General features: G+C 35.4%; 2 protein-coding genes across 11 annotated transcripts in view; both read left to right on the top strand.

Moving 5' to 3' along the window:
- Positions 1-639: 639 nt before the first annotated feature.
- On the top strand, positions 640-6,769 carry MESR6 (misexpression suppressor of ras 6). 5 transcript variants are annotated; one of them, XM_073085320.1, is made up of 5 exons: positions 640-689; positions 836-938; positions 4,020-4,842; positions 4,924-5,169; positions 6,152-6,769. In XM_073085320.1, the coding sequence occupies exons 3-5, from the start codon at positions 4,048-4,050 to the stop codon at positions 6,227-6,229; spliced, it is 1,119 nt and encodes a 372-aa protein (XP_072941421.1). In that variant the 5' UTR covers positions 640-689; positions 836-938; positions 4,020-4,047; the 3' UTR covers positions 6,230-6,769. The 5 variants fall into 5 exon arrangements, with proteins under 5 accessions (XP_072941421.1, XP_072941454.1, XP_072941438.1 ...); XM_073085353.1 differs by having other exon boundaries at positions 655-938; positions 6,152-6,237; positions 6,409-6,769; XM_073085337.1 differs by having other exon boundaries at positions 655-938; positions 6,152-6,237; positions 6,406-6,769.
- A 4,399-nt stretch (positions 6,770-11,168) lies between these two features.
- The window catches only part of InR (insulin receptor), an 86,031-nt gene continuing 84,373 nt past the window's right edge, over positions 11,169-12,826 (top strand). For 3 of the 6 annotated variants that reach the window (XM_073085261.1, XM_073085268.1, XM_073085256.1), the window contains exon 1: positions 11,169-11,401. The gene's annotated coding sequence lies outside the window, so the exon portion shown is untranslated. The remainder of the gene's footprint in view (positions 11,402-12,826) is intronic. The other 3 variants (XR_012103309.1, XM_073085280.1, XM_073085275.1) reach the window with 1 other exon arrangement.

Here is a 12,826-nt window from a genome sequence, read left to right as displayed (position 1 = left end):
GTAAAAAATCAAGTGTCTATCTATTACGGTTTAAGACATAAAGCCCAGTGACACACGAACAGATAGCGGAGGGTTTCGTTTTAACCTTTGAGTACAAAATCCTAAAAAACATTCTACAAGAGGGCGTTATAGATATGTTTCAGAACATTTGAGTTATAGGGAAATAACATTATTATTTTCTAAACTAAAAATCACGCTATTACAGTTATTGAAACTAAAAAGCAATAATTATTTGCAATCTAGTAACTTGCGATGAACTTTCTCTAAGGCGTTTGAACAAAATCTCGCCTCGAAACTCGTTAATCCTGAGGATGTTGATAAGGACAATGGTACAAAATTATTAAAATCGTGTATTGTCATCGGTTTTTGATAATTCTTCAAAATTTTGAATTAAACTGAACGTTCAAAGGGGATAGAACTCAGGTTCAAAGATTCCGTTACTTGTTACTTACATACATACATACATACATACATACATACATACATACAACCCAAGCTAATAAAAGCGTGTAAAAAAATTGCTCGAATCTTTGCTTTTCTTTCACATCTTTATGTGGGGAATTTGGATTTTTTTCTTCTCAAATTTGGGGAATTTGGCCTTAAATTTTGGGGAATTCAGTAAACGGGCATCGGCAACCCTACAACAAGTGACAGTGACAGAGGTAAAAAAATACAACACATTTACACAGGTCTCGAATCATATTTCTTATTGATACATATTATTTTTGCAATTATTAAATTATTTATAAGTTTAATAATAATATTACATACTTGTATATAGTTTCGAACATACTTATCATTTACAAGTGCTTATAGATTGATGTTTCCAAAACAGTTTAGAGATGCTGTGCTATGTTGCTGAATGATTTTTATGCTACATAACTTAGATCAATTTCGGCAAACTACACTATTGGAAATATAAACGGATAACAAGTAAGGTAAGTATCTATGTATAGGTATCTGATAAGAAAATCAGGAACAGGCTTAATACTTCTCGACCAAGCCAACTAGACGAACCGGTGGACTGCGGCGTATATCCTCGAGTACCGCCTCATGCTCCGCTCACCTCCTAGTACTGTTCGCAGCTAAACTCTCACTCTCACAATTGTATAAAGTTGTTATTGTTAACAATGTACATAGTTATTGTATCTTGTTATTTAGTATGTTTGTTAACTTTTGACTGTGCCATGTGCTAAGACAGCATCAAAATGGGGAAAAATAAGACTATTCATTGCGGAGAATGAACCATGTCATTGCGAGTTTTGTGTTTTACATTAACTTTTTGTACTCATTAGTTATCATAACAGTCTTTAAAGTATAAATTACATAGAATATATAGAGATATAGTATATTACACAGAAATTTATTGAAATGTATATTTCATAGGTTCACATTTCACAAGTTATTATTCTTTTACCAGTGGTATGTCGATATTCGTCTAGTTGGCTTGGTCGGGTATTATACTTTTAACTTTAAGTCATGTCTTTTAACTAAATACAGGACTCGCTGTTGTGGGTAGGTAACTTTAAAATTAATCTTTTGTTATCCATTGATATATGAAAAACATATGTTTCTTAATAGTTTGTGATCTATAACAACATATTATAATATACTGCAGTATTTTATAAATATTTTATATTTTATCTCAACATTAAATAAGCTATAAAACTGATTGGGTGTCATATTTATGAAGTATACAACCATTACACACTACCTCCATAGTACATAATAGTTTTTTTGATAGAAATTTTATAACAGCACAAAGGGAGGATTGTTTCTAGTGCCTCAGGGGTTTAGAGGATACATCCATGAAGCTTGCATGTTAAAAAAAATTCTTATTTCATAGAAGTCACATAATCGATTTAATTATCCCTTCCCATTATATTCCCTTGGGAATCCATTCCATCCAGATCCTGTCCTGTATCTCTCCAGCCATTCATGTGTCCTTAAAACCCTGTAGTTTGCTACTGTACTAAGCTGTTAAAAGAATTCAAAAGTTGATTAATACTGTCTGTGTTAATCTTCTATACAAATGTGCTGATTAATTTATTGGAGAAAATAGACATGCAGGACCCACCAAGATATATTTTTATAGAATAGAAATTATATATAACACATATACATATGTGATAGGTGCATAATCAGAAAGTGAGACTAATACAAAAGAAAAAAAATGTGTTGAACTAGCTGACATAATGAACTATGTACTGCCTTAGAATTAACAGTTAAGACATTTGTGAGAATTTTGTGTATTAATAACCTAAAAAATAGTTTATTACAAAAAATAGTACATTACGATACGAGGACGAAAAATTTTTTTCTGACAAGTGTGAGTTTGCAGGCCGAGCCGCAGGCGAGGACTGCAATCACACGAGTCAGAAAAACATTTTTCGTCCGCGTGTTGTATAAAATTTTATATTACGGGGTCGGAAATGGGGGTTTTGCGCACGCGAAGCGTGCGTAAAACGTCCATTTACGCACGCCGTGATATAAAATAATATTTCATTTGTTATATCTTGTTCTATACTCTATCATGATTTTTTTATCAGTAACATTAAAGTATAAAAACATACTACAGTAATCGTATGTATATTGTAGTACGCAAAAATCGGAATGGAATTGCACTTTTGGTTCTGCTTACCACTAACATAGATTAGTACTTATCTATGACCACTAAATGAAAAGAACCCTACAGTCCTACATTCAGCCTCTTTGTAAAATTATAATTTGTTGGTTAACGAAGATGTAAACACAGATTGAACAAATATGCTTTTCCATTTATGATATAAGTGAGGAAGTATGTTCTAAGTATTCAAGTTAAGGTAATAACGATTGGTTGGTTAACATCCAAACGTGGATTTCGCGCCTTGACCCAGGTGGGCGTAAAACGCAATAGGTCACAGGGGGTGAGCGCGGGGGGCATGTTTGGACGCGTAGTAGCGTAGTGACGTCAGGCGCGGTATCGACCCCGGCAGCCGTCACAACACCCCTCCCGCTGCCTCGCGCATCCACGCAAGTACGCCGGAAGTACGCCACGCCAAATGGGAAACGCTCAGGGCCGCCCGTTTTCATTGCTCAGAAATCTCAGGATAACCTGCGCTCTTTCTGTATCACTTGTAAATGGTTTTACTATTTTCTAGATGCGAAAAATGAAAGAGAGAATTCATCAGAAATGTATTATGTATATGTAGGCATTATGTATGTGTACATTATAGATGATTTATAAATAAAAGGAGAACTCTTACTTAAATAGTTTAGATATAGGTTAGGTAGGTACATTTCATTACTTTTAGTAGTAATTAACAATTTTACAGTTTTACAGTACAGAACACTACCTACAATACACAATATAGAGCTCGTCTGCATGTTTGCAGTCGTGACACTTATTAAATCGAGGATAACTCTTGTAGATTAGCAAAATTTATATTAACGTTTTACTCAATACCAAATATATATTTATACAACATAAATTAAACCGGAAACGGTTGAAGGCCATCTTATGACGGCTCAAGAAATTAAATACCGCTGGCTCAAGACTTAAGGTTCAGTTACAAACATTTTAATGAAACTGCAGTAAGCCTTATAGGAACATGTTAATAAAGCGATGGAACTGTGGCAGGCCAGGTACTTAAATATAATGCAGCATCGTAAACCTCAGAAAAATGAAATTTTATAGAAATTACTCCGGGCAACCATAAAATAAAAGCCCATAACTTTTTACTTTGCCTTAACGTGAATAAATAACATCCTTAACTCAGCAGTCACGTAGTTTACTCATGTCCCTCGAATTATTTATTGACTGAAACATAAATATTGTGAGAGTGTAAGAAGTGCGCAGTTGCGTCGACAATAGGGTGGAATATTTCGGCTTCAGGCCTTGACCTATATTAGCAAACATCAAACATCCAATTCTGTTTCGCAAAAGCGTACGGTATATCTATGTTGCGCATTGCTTCTTCATCACATAAATATATAGGTCATACTTGAAGTTATTAAAGATATATATACTTTATTTTCAGACAACATAATCCAGAGCTTGTTTACAAAATGGCATGTGCCGTTGAAAACGTACAATCGCCATTAAAAAGATTTAAAAAAATACCTATTTACGTCTTTGAAGAACACCATAGAGCTTTGTTTCACATATACTCGGCTATAGGAGGGAAAAAATTACCCGTTGAAGGCACGACCTTATTACATTTCGATGCCCATCCAGACATGCTTATAAGTGCCAAATTAAAAGGCGAAATTGCAAGAGCAGGCTGGCCTCTTATTCCACATTTGGAAATAGAAAATTGGATAGTACCTGCAGCCGCGGCAGGCCACATCAGTCGCGTAGTATGGATAAGACCACCTTGGGCTAAACAGTTTTCGGACGGTGATCGCGTGATTAGGGTCGGGGATCACCCAGAGACCGGCTTGTTGAGAGTGGACAGTACAGAACCTTATTACCTCTCAGACGCTTTGTATTCATCTCGTCTTATTAATGAAAGGACATTTACATTCACCGTAGCAGAGCTAAAGGTTACGGAAGAAATAAATTCATTAGTTAAACTATCAGAAGACCTTAACATATGCGAACCTTATGTACTCGATATAGACTTAGATTTTTTTAGTACCGATAATCCATTTCTAAGCATATATGGCAATATCGGATTATACGATCTTTTGGAACCAATATTTCGATTTGAAATACCTAAAACAGATAACAAGGAGGAAATTGAGAAAGCAACGGAGTCGAGAGAACGACAATTACTGGAACTCGAGACGTTATTCAACCATTTAGATAATTATAATAGTCTCGAAACATACGACGGAGAAAAGTCTCATCTCTTCTATAAGGTAAAGATAAGAATAGAATGTTATAAAATAAATAAGACATAGTAAAGTTTTGTAGGTGTAAAAACATTTACATGTTTTAAGGTATCCGAAGTTGTGGCAGCTGTTAAAACAGAATCAGAACGGTCCGGTGAATCACCGGATTGGTGGGTGATTTACGCTGCCGGTTGCACAAGGGATCAAGGAGGCCTGCCACGTCACATAAGTACCACCGGAGAAATAATAAAATTCATCAGGCAATCTCTAAAACGCTTGTTGAATTGTTTTCCTCCACCTGTGCTCATAACTATAGCTAGATCTTCAGACGACGGTTATTGTCCTGCTGATCGGGTTAGTACGTGTGAATATACAATACACCACGCATTCAAGGTACTTTTAATATAAACTGTTGAGTTAAAAGTTATGAGATAAAAAATATTTGCTCTTTAGAACCATATGGTAAAATCTCTAAAAAGATCTTAGAGATTTTAACATATATATATATATAAGATCACTAGCTGACCCGGCAAATGTTGTGTGCCAGATAAATAAAAAAATGTATAGCTTTTTATGCACACTTTAGAACTCTATTAACACTCAAAACCTCTTGATTTAATATTTGATTCAGCACGTGTTCGAAAATAACTCAATAATAACAAAATATTTTTTTCAATTCGGTCGCAGCGCAGACTGTTGGGAGAAACTATCATTAAAATAGATTATTATTTAATATTTGAAACTGCGATGGTAGCGAAGTCTGTCGAATCCAATGTGAAACATTCCAAAATCAACAACTACTTAAGAATTAAATATTAATTAAAAAAACCTTTTCCCACGGACTAAATTGTGAATCTAAACCATTCTCAATTCCCCTAGAACACACACAACAAATTTCATCAAAATCAGTCCAGTCGGTTAGGAGGAGTTCAGTGACATACGCACGCACATAAGAAATATATATAAAGATAAGATCTTTTTAGAGATTGGATTGGATGGCACAATTTATGCACTAATAATTATAGTTTAAAAACTAAAAACCACGCTAAAATCGTACAAGGATAATCGTTAATCCTGATTCCTGACTATCCTAATGAGGTGAATGGGATAAAATTGTTAAAATCGTGTATTGTCACCGGTTCTTTAGAAGTCTTCAAAATTTTAAATTAATGGGACCGTTCAAAGTGGGTTTAAATAGAGTTCAAAGATTCCGTTACATACATACATACATACATACATACAGGTCAAGCTAATAAAAGCGTTGTAAAAATATAAATTTATGTCAATATAAAATCATAATAGTGCGTAAGTTTTATTATATTTTTATCTTTTTCAGGTGGAATTCATTCAATCGACGGTATTACAGACATTGAAAGAGCTCTATGACACGGCCGAACCTACCTTTAAATATTAATCCAATAAGTAAATGTAATAAAATAATAATCAATAAATATTTATTATCTATCTCTGTTATGTATACATGAATTAAACTACCTTTGATTATTTATCCAATGATTAAATATAATAATATGATAAACAATGATCATTTATAAACTATCCCTGTTATAAATAACATAAAAGGTGTTACAGCAGTATGGATCGATCGAAGAGGTATCATCGCCACACCCATTTCTACTGTGAAGCAGTTTCGGTGGAGTGCAAGCTTGTTCCGTAATTGAATCTTATAAAAAACTCTTAAATACTCGTAAACAGTTCCACAAAAAGACGTTTTTAAAGTATTATTCGATAAGTATACTATTTTATATTAGCCTTTAATACGATGTGATGGCGTCACGGAGGCGCAATGGTACACCACTTTAGTGCCAAATTCATTGCAATAACTCTCCTTAATGCGCGTAACGAATACTAAAAACGAGACTTCGCTATTTAAAAAATTGTAAACCTAGAAATATTTACATTATGGTATTAATAATAAAAAGTTAAAGCAAGTAAATCGTGTTTTTGTTTTATGTTAATTAAACAACGATTATGCTGAAAGGCGCTATTAAGTTAAATTTTTCGTTGGAAATTATTTTTCACATTTCGTTTTTACTGTCCCTTGCCTCCTACTTTACTCGCTCTACCTTAGATCCGGCTCTACTCCAAGCAAACGAACTTTTAATAATATCAGATTTCCATTTGCTTATCCCCATTCCTAAGCACGAGTCTCCTCGTGTCTTTTCTCTTCTCTTCTTTAAAATAATTTTATAACAACTATTTATTTATAGCTGAAACTGACAGTTAAGCCCTCGGAGCTTGAAAACACTGTCATCTATCTAACTTTTAAGCGCGCCTAATGTTCCCTCACGCGATAGATTGTTTACGATTTAAGCACATAAATAAGCCACTAAGCTGTGCTCACTTCGAATATTGTATTAGAAGTTATGAACGTAGGTTTTTAAGAACCCAAAACATGTACATCTACGTAATTTACGAAAAAAATAAGTCATTGGATAAAATAAAGTAAGACCGCTAACAATTGTATAGAAATCAGTAGCAACCTGTTCGGTAGTAGAATAGTCTCGTCGTATCTTCAGCCGTAGTTTTGTCGAACTGTTTAAAAACAAACTAGTTGTATATTCTCCAAAATGTTTTCATTATCAAATAGGTAACACAGGTCGCAGTGACGGAGGCGTTCAATCCACTCGTTGTTAATTGACCTGACCCGGACCCACCGACGACTTGCTAACTATCCGCCACCTTGCTGCCACTTCTAGGCACCCACACTATGTGGATATAATTGCGACAAGTATTCCTACCTAATTGAACCCTATTAGCCTATTATAAATAGTTATGCAATACGACGATCTGCGACGAGTAGGCAATAATTTAAAAAAATATTTTGATGTCGGAAATAGTAATCATTTCCGGCCAAAACTATTACACTTTTTGGTAAGTAAGTAGTCTTGAATTTCAAGCTTGCAGCTGCATGATGTTAAATAATACTACGTTGGCTATAAAAGACGGCAAAGTGCGAGTTGAACTTGCAGACTGAGACTTCCGGACCACAACAAGTTTGACTATTTTATACTCCGTTTCTTGTATAGGGACCCTCCTTATATTTTCTTTCGCTTTTTTACGCAATGATTACTTAGAGTATCCACTATAATGTACATAACTTACGCCCCATAATGAATTCAGTCATAAAGCATTATGATACAAAATACAACCATTTAGAGGAGTTTGAAGAAGGACAAACTAATGCGTAAATTTCAGTCATCTTTTTATACATTATATTATCTTTATATCCCTAGATAAGAAAATGCTTAAGCAATTCAACATTGTACTCTTTAATTAAATTTAGTGAACAAAACTTTTATCCTTAAAATAACGTTATCTTGTCTGCGATAATTTGGTTCAGCTTACAGCGCCCAGCTAACTTAGTCATTCATATTTGTGTACTTCGTACTAAAAAGTTATGAACCGTCAAATGAAAAAATAAATTAATTTAAGCAATCGTAAATCTTCAACATTTCATATTGATGCCCAATCTATGTACCTAGTTGTTATGATTGGACAAACAATTTAGTCCTTCGATTGAGGGCGATTGGGGTCAACTGAGCATCGAAGTGGCGACACTTTGCTCTCATCGTCCGCTGGCCGTGCATGACATCATGCGATGATCATGTCTCAAAAGTGTGTTGCCAATTAAATCTAATAAAACGCTAATGGGAAAATATTAATATCAGTAGCATGATGATAAATGCGATACCAATATGTGGCATTGTCGGGGTTTGAAGAACGCATTCAAGATTTACTTTTTTTTTAACCAACTTCAAAATAGGAGGAGGTTTCTCAATTCGACCGTATATATGTTTTTACGCGGATAACTTCGTCGTTTATGAACCGATTTTGATGATTTCTTTTTGTTGGAAAAAAGATATTTCCAAAGTGGAAATCAGGGTCTGATGATGGCAGATCAGAGAATTCGAGGGGAACTTTCAAAAATCGTAGAGGCGAAGGAGAGTATATGAATATATACGTTAGTAAGTCATCACTAAAAAGGTTGAAACAAATTTTTATACATATTTTTTTATAATCCGTGCGGAACTTGCGTTTAGTATTTTTTATATTGTATTCAAAAATATATTACCGCATCCAAATAATATGTTTTAACATAAGCTATGTCGAAATTCTGGATTAATAAAATAACGTAAAAGATTTTTTAAACAATTACAACTGACAGATCGATTAGTTAGATTTCTTTTTAACGCGGGTGAAACCACGGGGCACAGCTAGTCTAAAAAAATATAAATAGCCTAAGTTACTCCTTAGCTACCTGCTAATAATAGTCCCGCCAAAATCGGTCCAGCCATTTCAGAGATTAGCGAGAACAAACAGACAGACAAAAATTGTAAATAAAAAATGTTATTTTGGTGTAGGTACCATAAATGCCATTCATATAGCTTTCTACACTCACCGCCCCCTGCCCGCCCACTAGGATTCCCGCTGCCACAGAACAAATATTATAGATCCTTATACTGTGCGTGTGCCATGGGTGCCATGGACACACACAAAGACAAATACACAAACACCCAGACCCACAACAGACATCTAAATTCATCATTCAGATATCTGTCTGGGCGGGGATCGAACCCGGAACCCTTCGCGCGTCAGACCGGCATGGTGACCGCTCTGCCACGCGGCTCGTAGCGATGATTGCAATTGGCAAATTTAAATACGATTACACTGTGCATATTGAGCAAATAATTTGTAAACGGTTTCGGATGATTCTTAATAGGTAATCTATCTGTTCAGTTAGCCACAAAGTTGCGGTCCCTATAATTCGCGCTGAAGAGCTTAACGGACCTTAGAGTTCTGAAATTTTGCACATAGGTTATCTATATAGCGTAAATAAGTACTAAGAAAGGCCTTTTGGAAGAGTGTAAAATAGGGGATGTCAGTTTTTTTTAAATCCTTAATTTTGAAGCAACTATTACAAAATTTTGTACCTATTTGGCTTTCTGGATAGGAACAAGGACACATCTATTTATCCCTTTCTAAAAAATCAACCCCGTAAAGGGTATAGGGGTTGAAAGTTCAAACGAACAACCGTTAATTTTGAAGCAAACCCTATGAAATTCTGTATCTGACTTGCTGGATAAAAATATTGACATTCTACCCCTCACGAGGTAAAATAATGGCTGGAACTTCTGTGGTTCGACTCCGTCGGCATCACTGATAAAGGTCCAAAATCTCAGGCACGCACCTCTGCTTTTTCAAAGTTATGTGCTATGCTGTAAATTAATTATCACTTGCGTTAATGGTTAAAGAAATTATGGTGAAGAAACCTGCATAGCTGAGAGATTTATAAATAATAATATAATACAAAATAATCTCAAAAGTATGTGAAGTCTATACGTGAAGTCCCATACGCATTTGGCCAGCGCGGTGGACATTGGCCTAATCCTTCTCATTCTGAGAGGAGACCCGTGCGCAGAAGTGGGACAGTAATGGGTTGACGACGCCAACAACTGAAAATTCGTAACATACAACATAGTAAAATCCATAGCGTATTAAAACCTAATGACTATAGATGATATTCATTAACTCTATAAATGATATTCTACATGGTGTCGGTACGATTATAATCTGTGATGGTAATGTAATGGATTCTGAATGAAAAAAGAGACAAGTCAGATTGTAACTATTTTTAAAAGGCAGTGATAAAATTTCAGATTTTATTATTATAAGTATTAATTAGCTTTTATACTATGTCAGAATTCATAAATGTCTAACTAATGTATCAGTTATTTGAAATAACAGTAAGGGGGAGACAACATCCTTCTTTAATCGTCTACTCATATACCTATAAATAAATTTACTTCTCATGTAATAATAATAATATAAAACCTTTATTTGCCTTCAGAATAAATACCTACTTGAATAATAAGTAATATAGGTACCTTTAATCAGGAATGTTCTTCATATACCGTAAGCAGTTCGTAAGTTACAATTTTTGACTTATATAACTTTTTACTAAGCATATAATATTATCATAGTGTATATAGTTTTGAGTACGTCAACGGTCAAATTTTATTCGAGAGTTCATCACGAAAGGACGTGTTTTTTATTTGTTTTTCCCTTTTGCCGTAGCAAGACATTTTAATTATGAGCGATTTTATATCTTATTTACGTCGACGGTTCACCTCCCATTTTGTTTTGAAGACGTAAACCACTTTGGCTGGTGAAGGTTGCGGTAGTAAGGTGAGCAGCCCCGGATGCGAAGGTTGGCAATCGGAGCATTTTCGTCCCCTCGCGTCCTACCGGACCGACCAAAAAAAAAGACGCGAGAACGGGCGAGCCGCATTCCTTGACTGGGTCGACGGCACGGCCCCGCGCGTCGCTTCCCTCCATTCGCCGTCGCTAGTCGTTCGCGTGCGTCGTTTGAGATAACACGTGTGCATGTTGTCTGCTCTGTGCGCGATGTGTTTACAATAGTGTTGTTTACTGAAATAAATGTACCAGTGATCGCTGTGATCAGTATCGGTGACGAGGTGACAGATATCGTACGGAATATCGTGTCATCGATAGAAACAATTGTGGTTCGCGAAGAACAGACAGCCACGGCAGTCACCGAGCTAAGGTAGCGTTTTGTTCGTATTAGTTTTCAATCTGATTACCGCCGGGCTAATCCGATGGAGCGGTGGCGTCGTCTGAATCGTTACCGTCTCGCGGTACGGGCAGGTGTAACCGTGTAAGCGAAGAAGCCACGTGACGTCGTGTATCAATCGGCTACCACGTGGTGCGGTGGTGTAAACAACTGTGCCCTTCTCTGCAGCGGCGCGGCCCCGCTGTCGCAAGCCGTAAGCGGTAACGTAACCTGCCGCGCTGCGCAAGCTCTACGCTCCTTTTCTTCAGTACGCGCACTTGTTTGTCAGTAAACATACTACATCGGCTTACAGTAGCTAAGAGTTTACCGGTGATGTTATACTATCTCAAGTACTTACCACTTGATTTGTTTACGTCGGGTTTATTTTGCTGTAATCGTATACTTACTTAATAATCGTTTCTTAAAAGATACACATAAACACGTAAGTCATAAAACATTTATAAATAAACAAAGAAATAACCAAGGTTTTATATATATGTACTATGCACATAATTTTAACGCGAGGTTTATAATTAGATATGTAGTTAGTTTTTGACTTGTGTTGATTACTATTATAATACTGGAATGCATTACAAACGAATTAAAATACCTTAACAAATATGGAAACAATTATCCTTTTATTAGGACCTGATGTTTTAATTTTTGGGGACAAACTGGAATTACTAGGGCAATTAAAAATCAGCGAATATCATAGACATTAAATGAAAAACAACAATATCTTTTTTTGTAATTGAAAAGACAGACTAATAATAGGAAAAATATTGAAAGTATTGAATGAATACTGTGAAAGTATTGACAGTACATAACCTACGTTAGGTATAATATTCGGATAAAATTCGTGGCGTGTTGTTGTTGTGATAAACTTCGTTCGGCCTTGGGCCAACTACTTGTCTACATTATCGCCTAAACGTTACGGTGAATATTCCGGCAAAGTAAAATGGATGTAGCGGTTGTATTTGAGGTACATAAATTATAATGCCGATAAATGTTTAGTTTTTAAAAGAAGTACCTATTTCATCTTACTTCATTTCGGTTAAAATTTAATACACATGTCGGAGGAAGAGTCAGAGTTATTAAATATAGCTTCAGCTATACTGTTACTTTAGTATTTTAGTAATGTTATTGGTACTTGATCAATCGAAGGGTTAATTGCTTTAAATTATAATTAACAGTATTGTATAGCTTTTGTATTAGAATCAGAGCAGAGACTTTAAGAGGTCTCTAGTGGAGTCGAGGTATGTGGCGGCGCTGTGGGGAAACATGGATAAGAACTGATGTGAGTGATCGAGGTGGATCATTATTTTGTTGTGCTTTGGAGCGTGTAGTCACTACCTTGAACCTGCTGCTCAAATCCTTTGTTTGTAAAGTAATAGTAGTAGTATAGTATAGTTATTTTGT

Source organism: Epargyreus clarus, unplaced genomic scaffold, assembly GCF_041222505.1.
Source record: "Epargyreus clarus isolate Ecla_fem2 unplaced genomic scaffold, WU_Ecla_fem_2.2 ptg000003l, whole genome shotgun sequence".
Classification (NCBI taxonomy): Eukaryota; Metazoa; Arthropoda; class Insecta; order Lepidoptera; family Hesperiidae; genus Epargyreus; species Epargyreus clarus.
This window is presented reverse-complemented; position numbering and strand designations above follow the sequence as displayed.

What these genes read in the sequence shown, in the direction of transcription:
- MESR6 (XM_073085320.1), top strand. Translation starts at nt 4,048, where the DNA reads ATGGCATGTGCCGTTGAAAACGTACAATCGCCATTAAAAAGATTTAAA. An exon ending in AGTCTCATCTCTTCTATAAG is followed by an intron (nt 4,843 to 4,923) that starts GTAAAGATAAGA and finishes ACATGTTTTAAG; the next exon opens with GTATCCGAAGTTGTGGCAGC. An exon ending in GTTATTGTCCTGCTGATCGG is followed by an intron (nt 5,170 to 6,151) that starts GTTAGTACGTGT and finishes TATCTTTTTCAG; the next exon opens with GTGGAATTCATTCAATCGAC.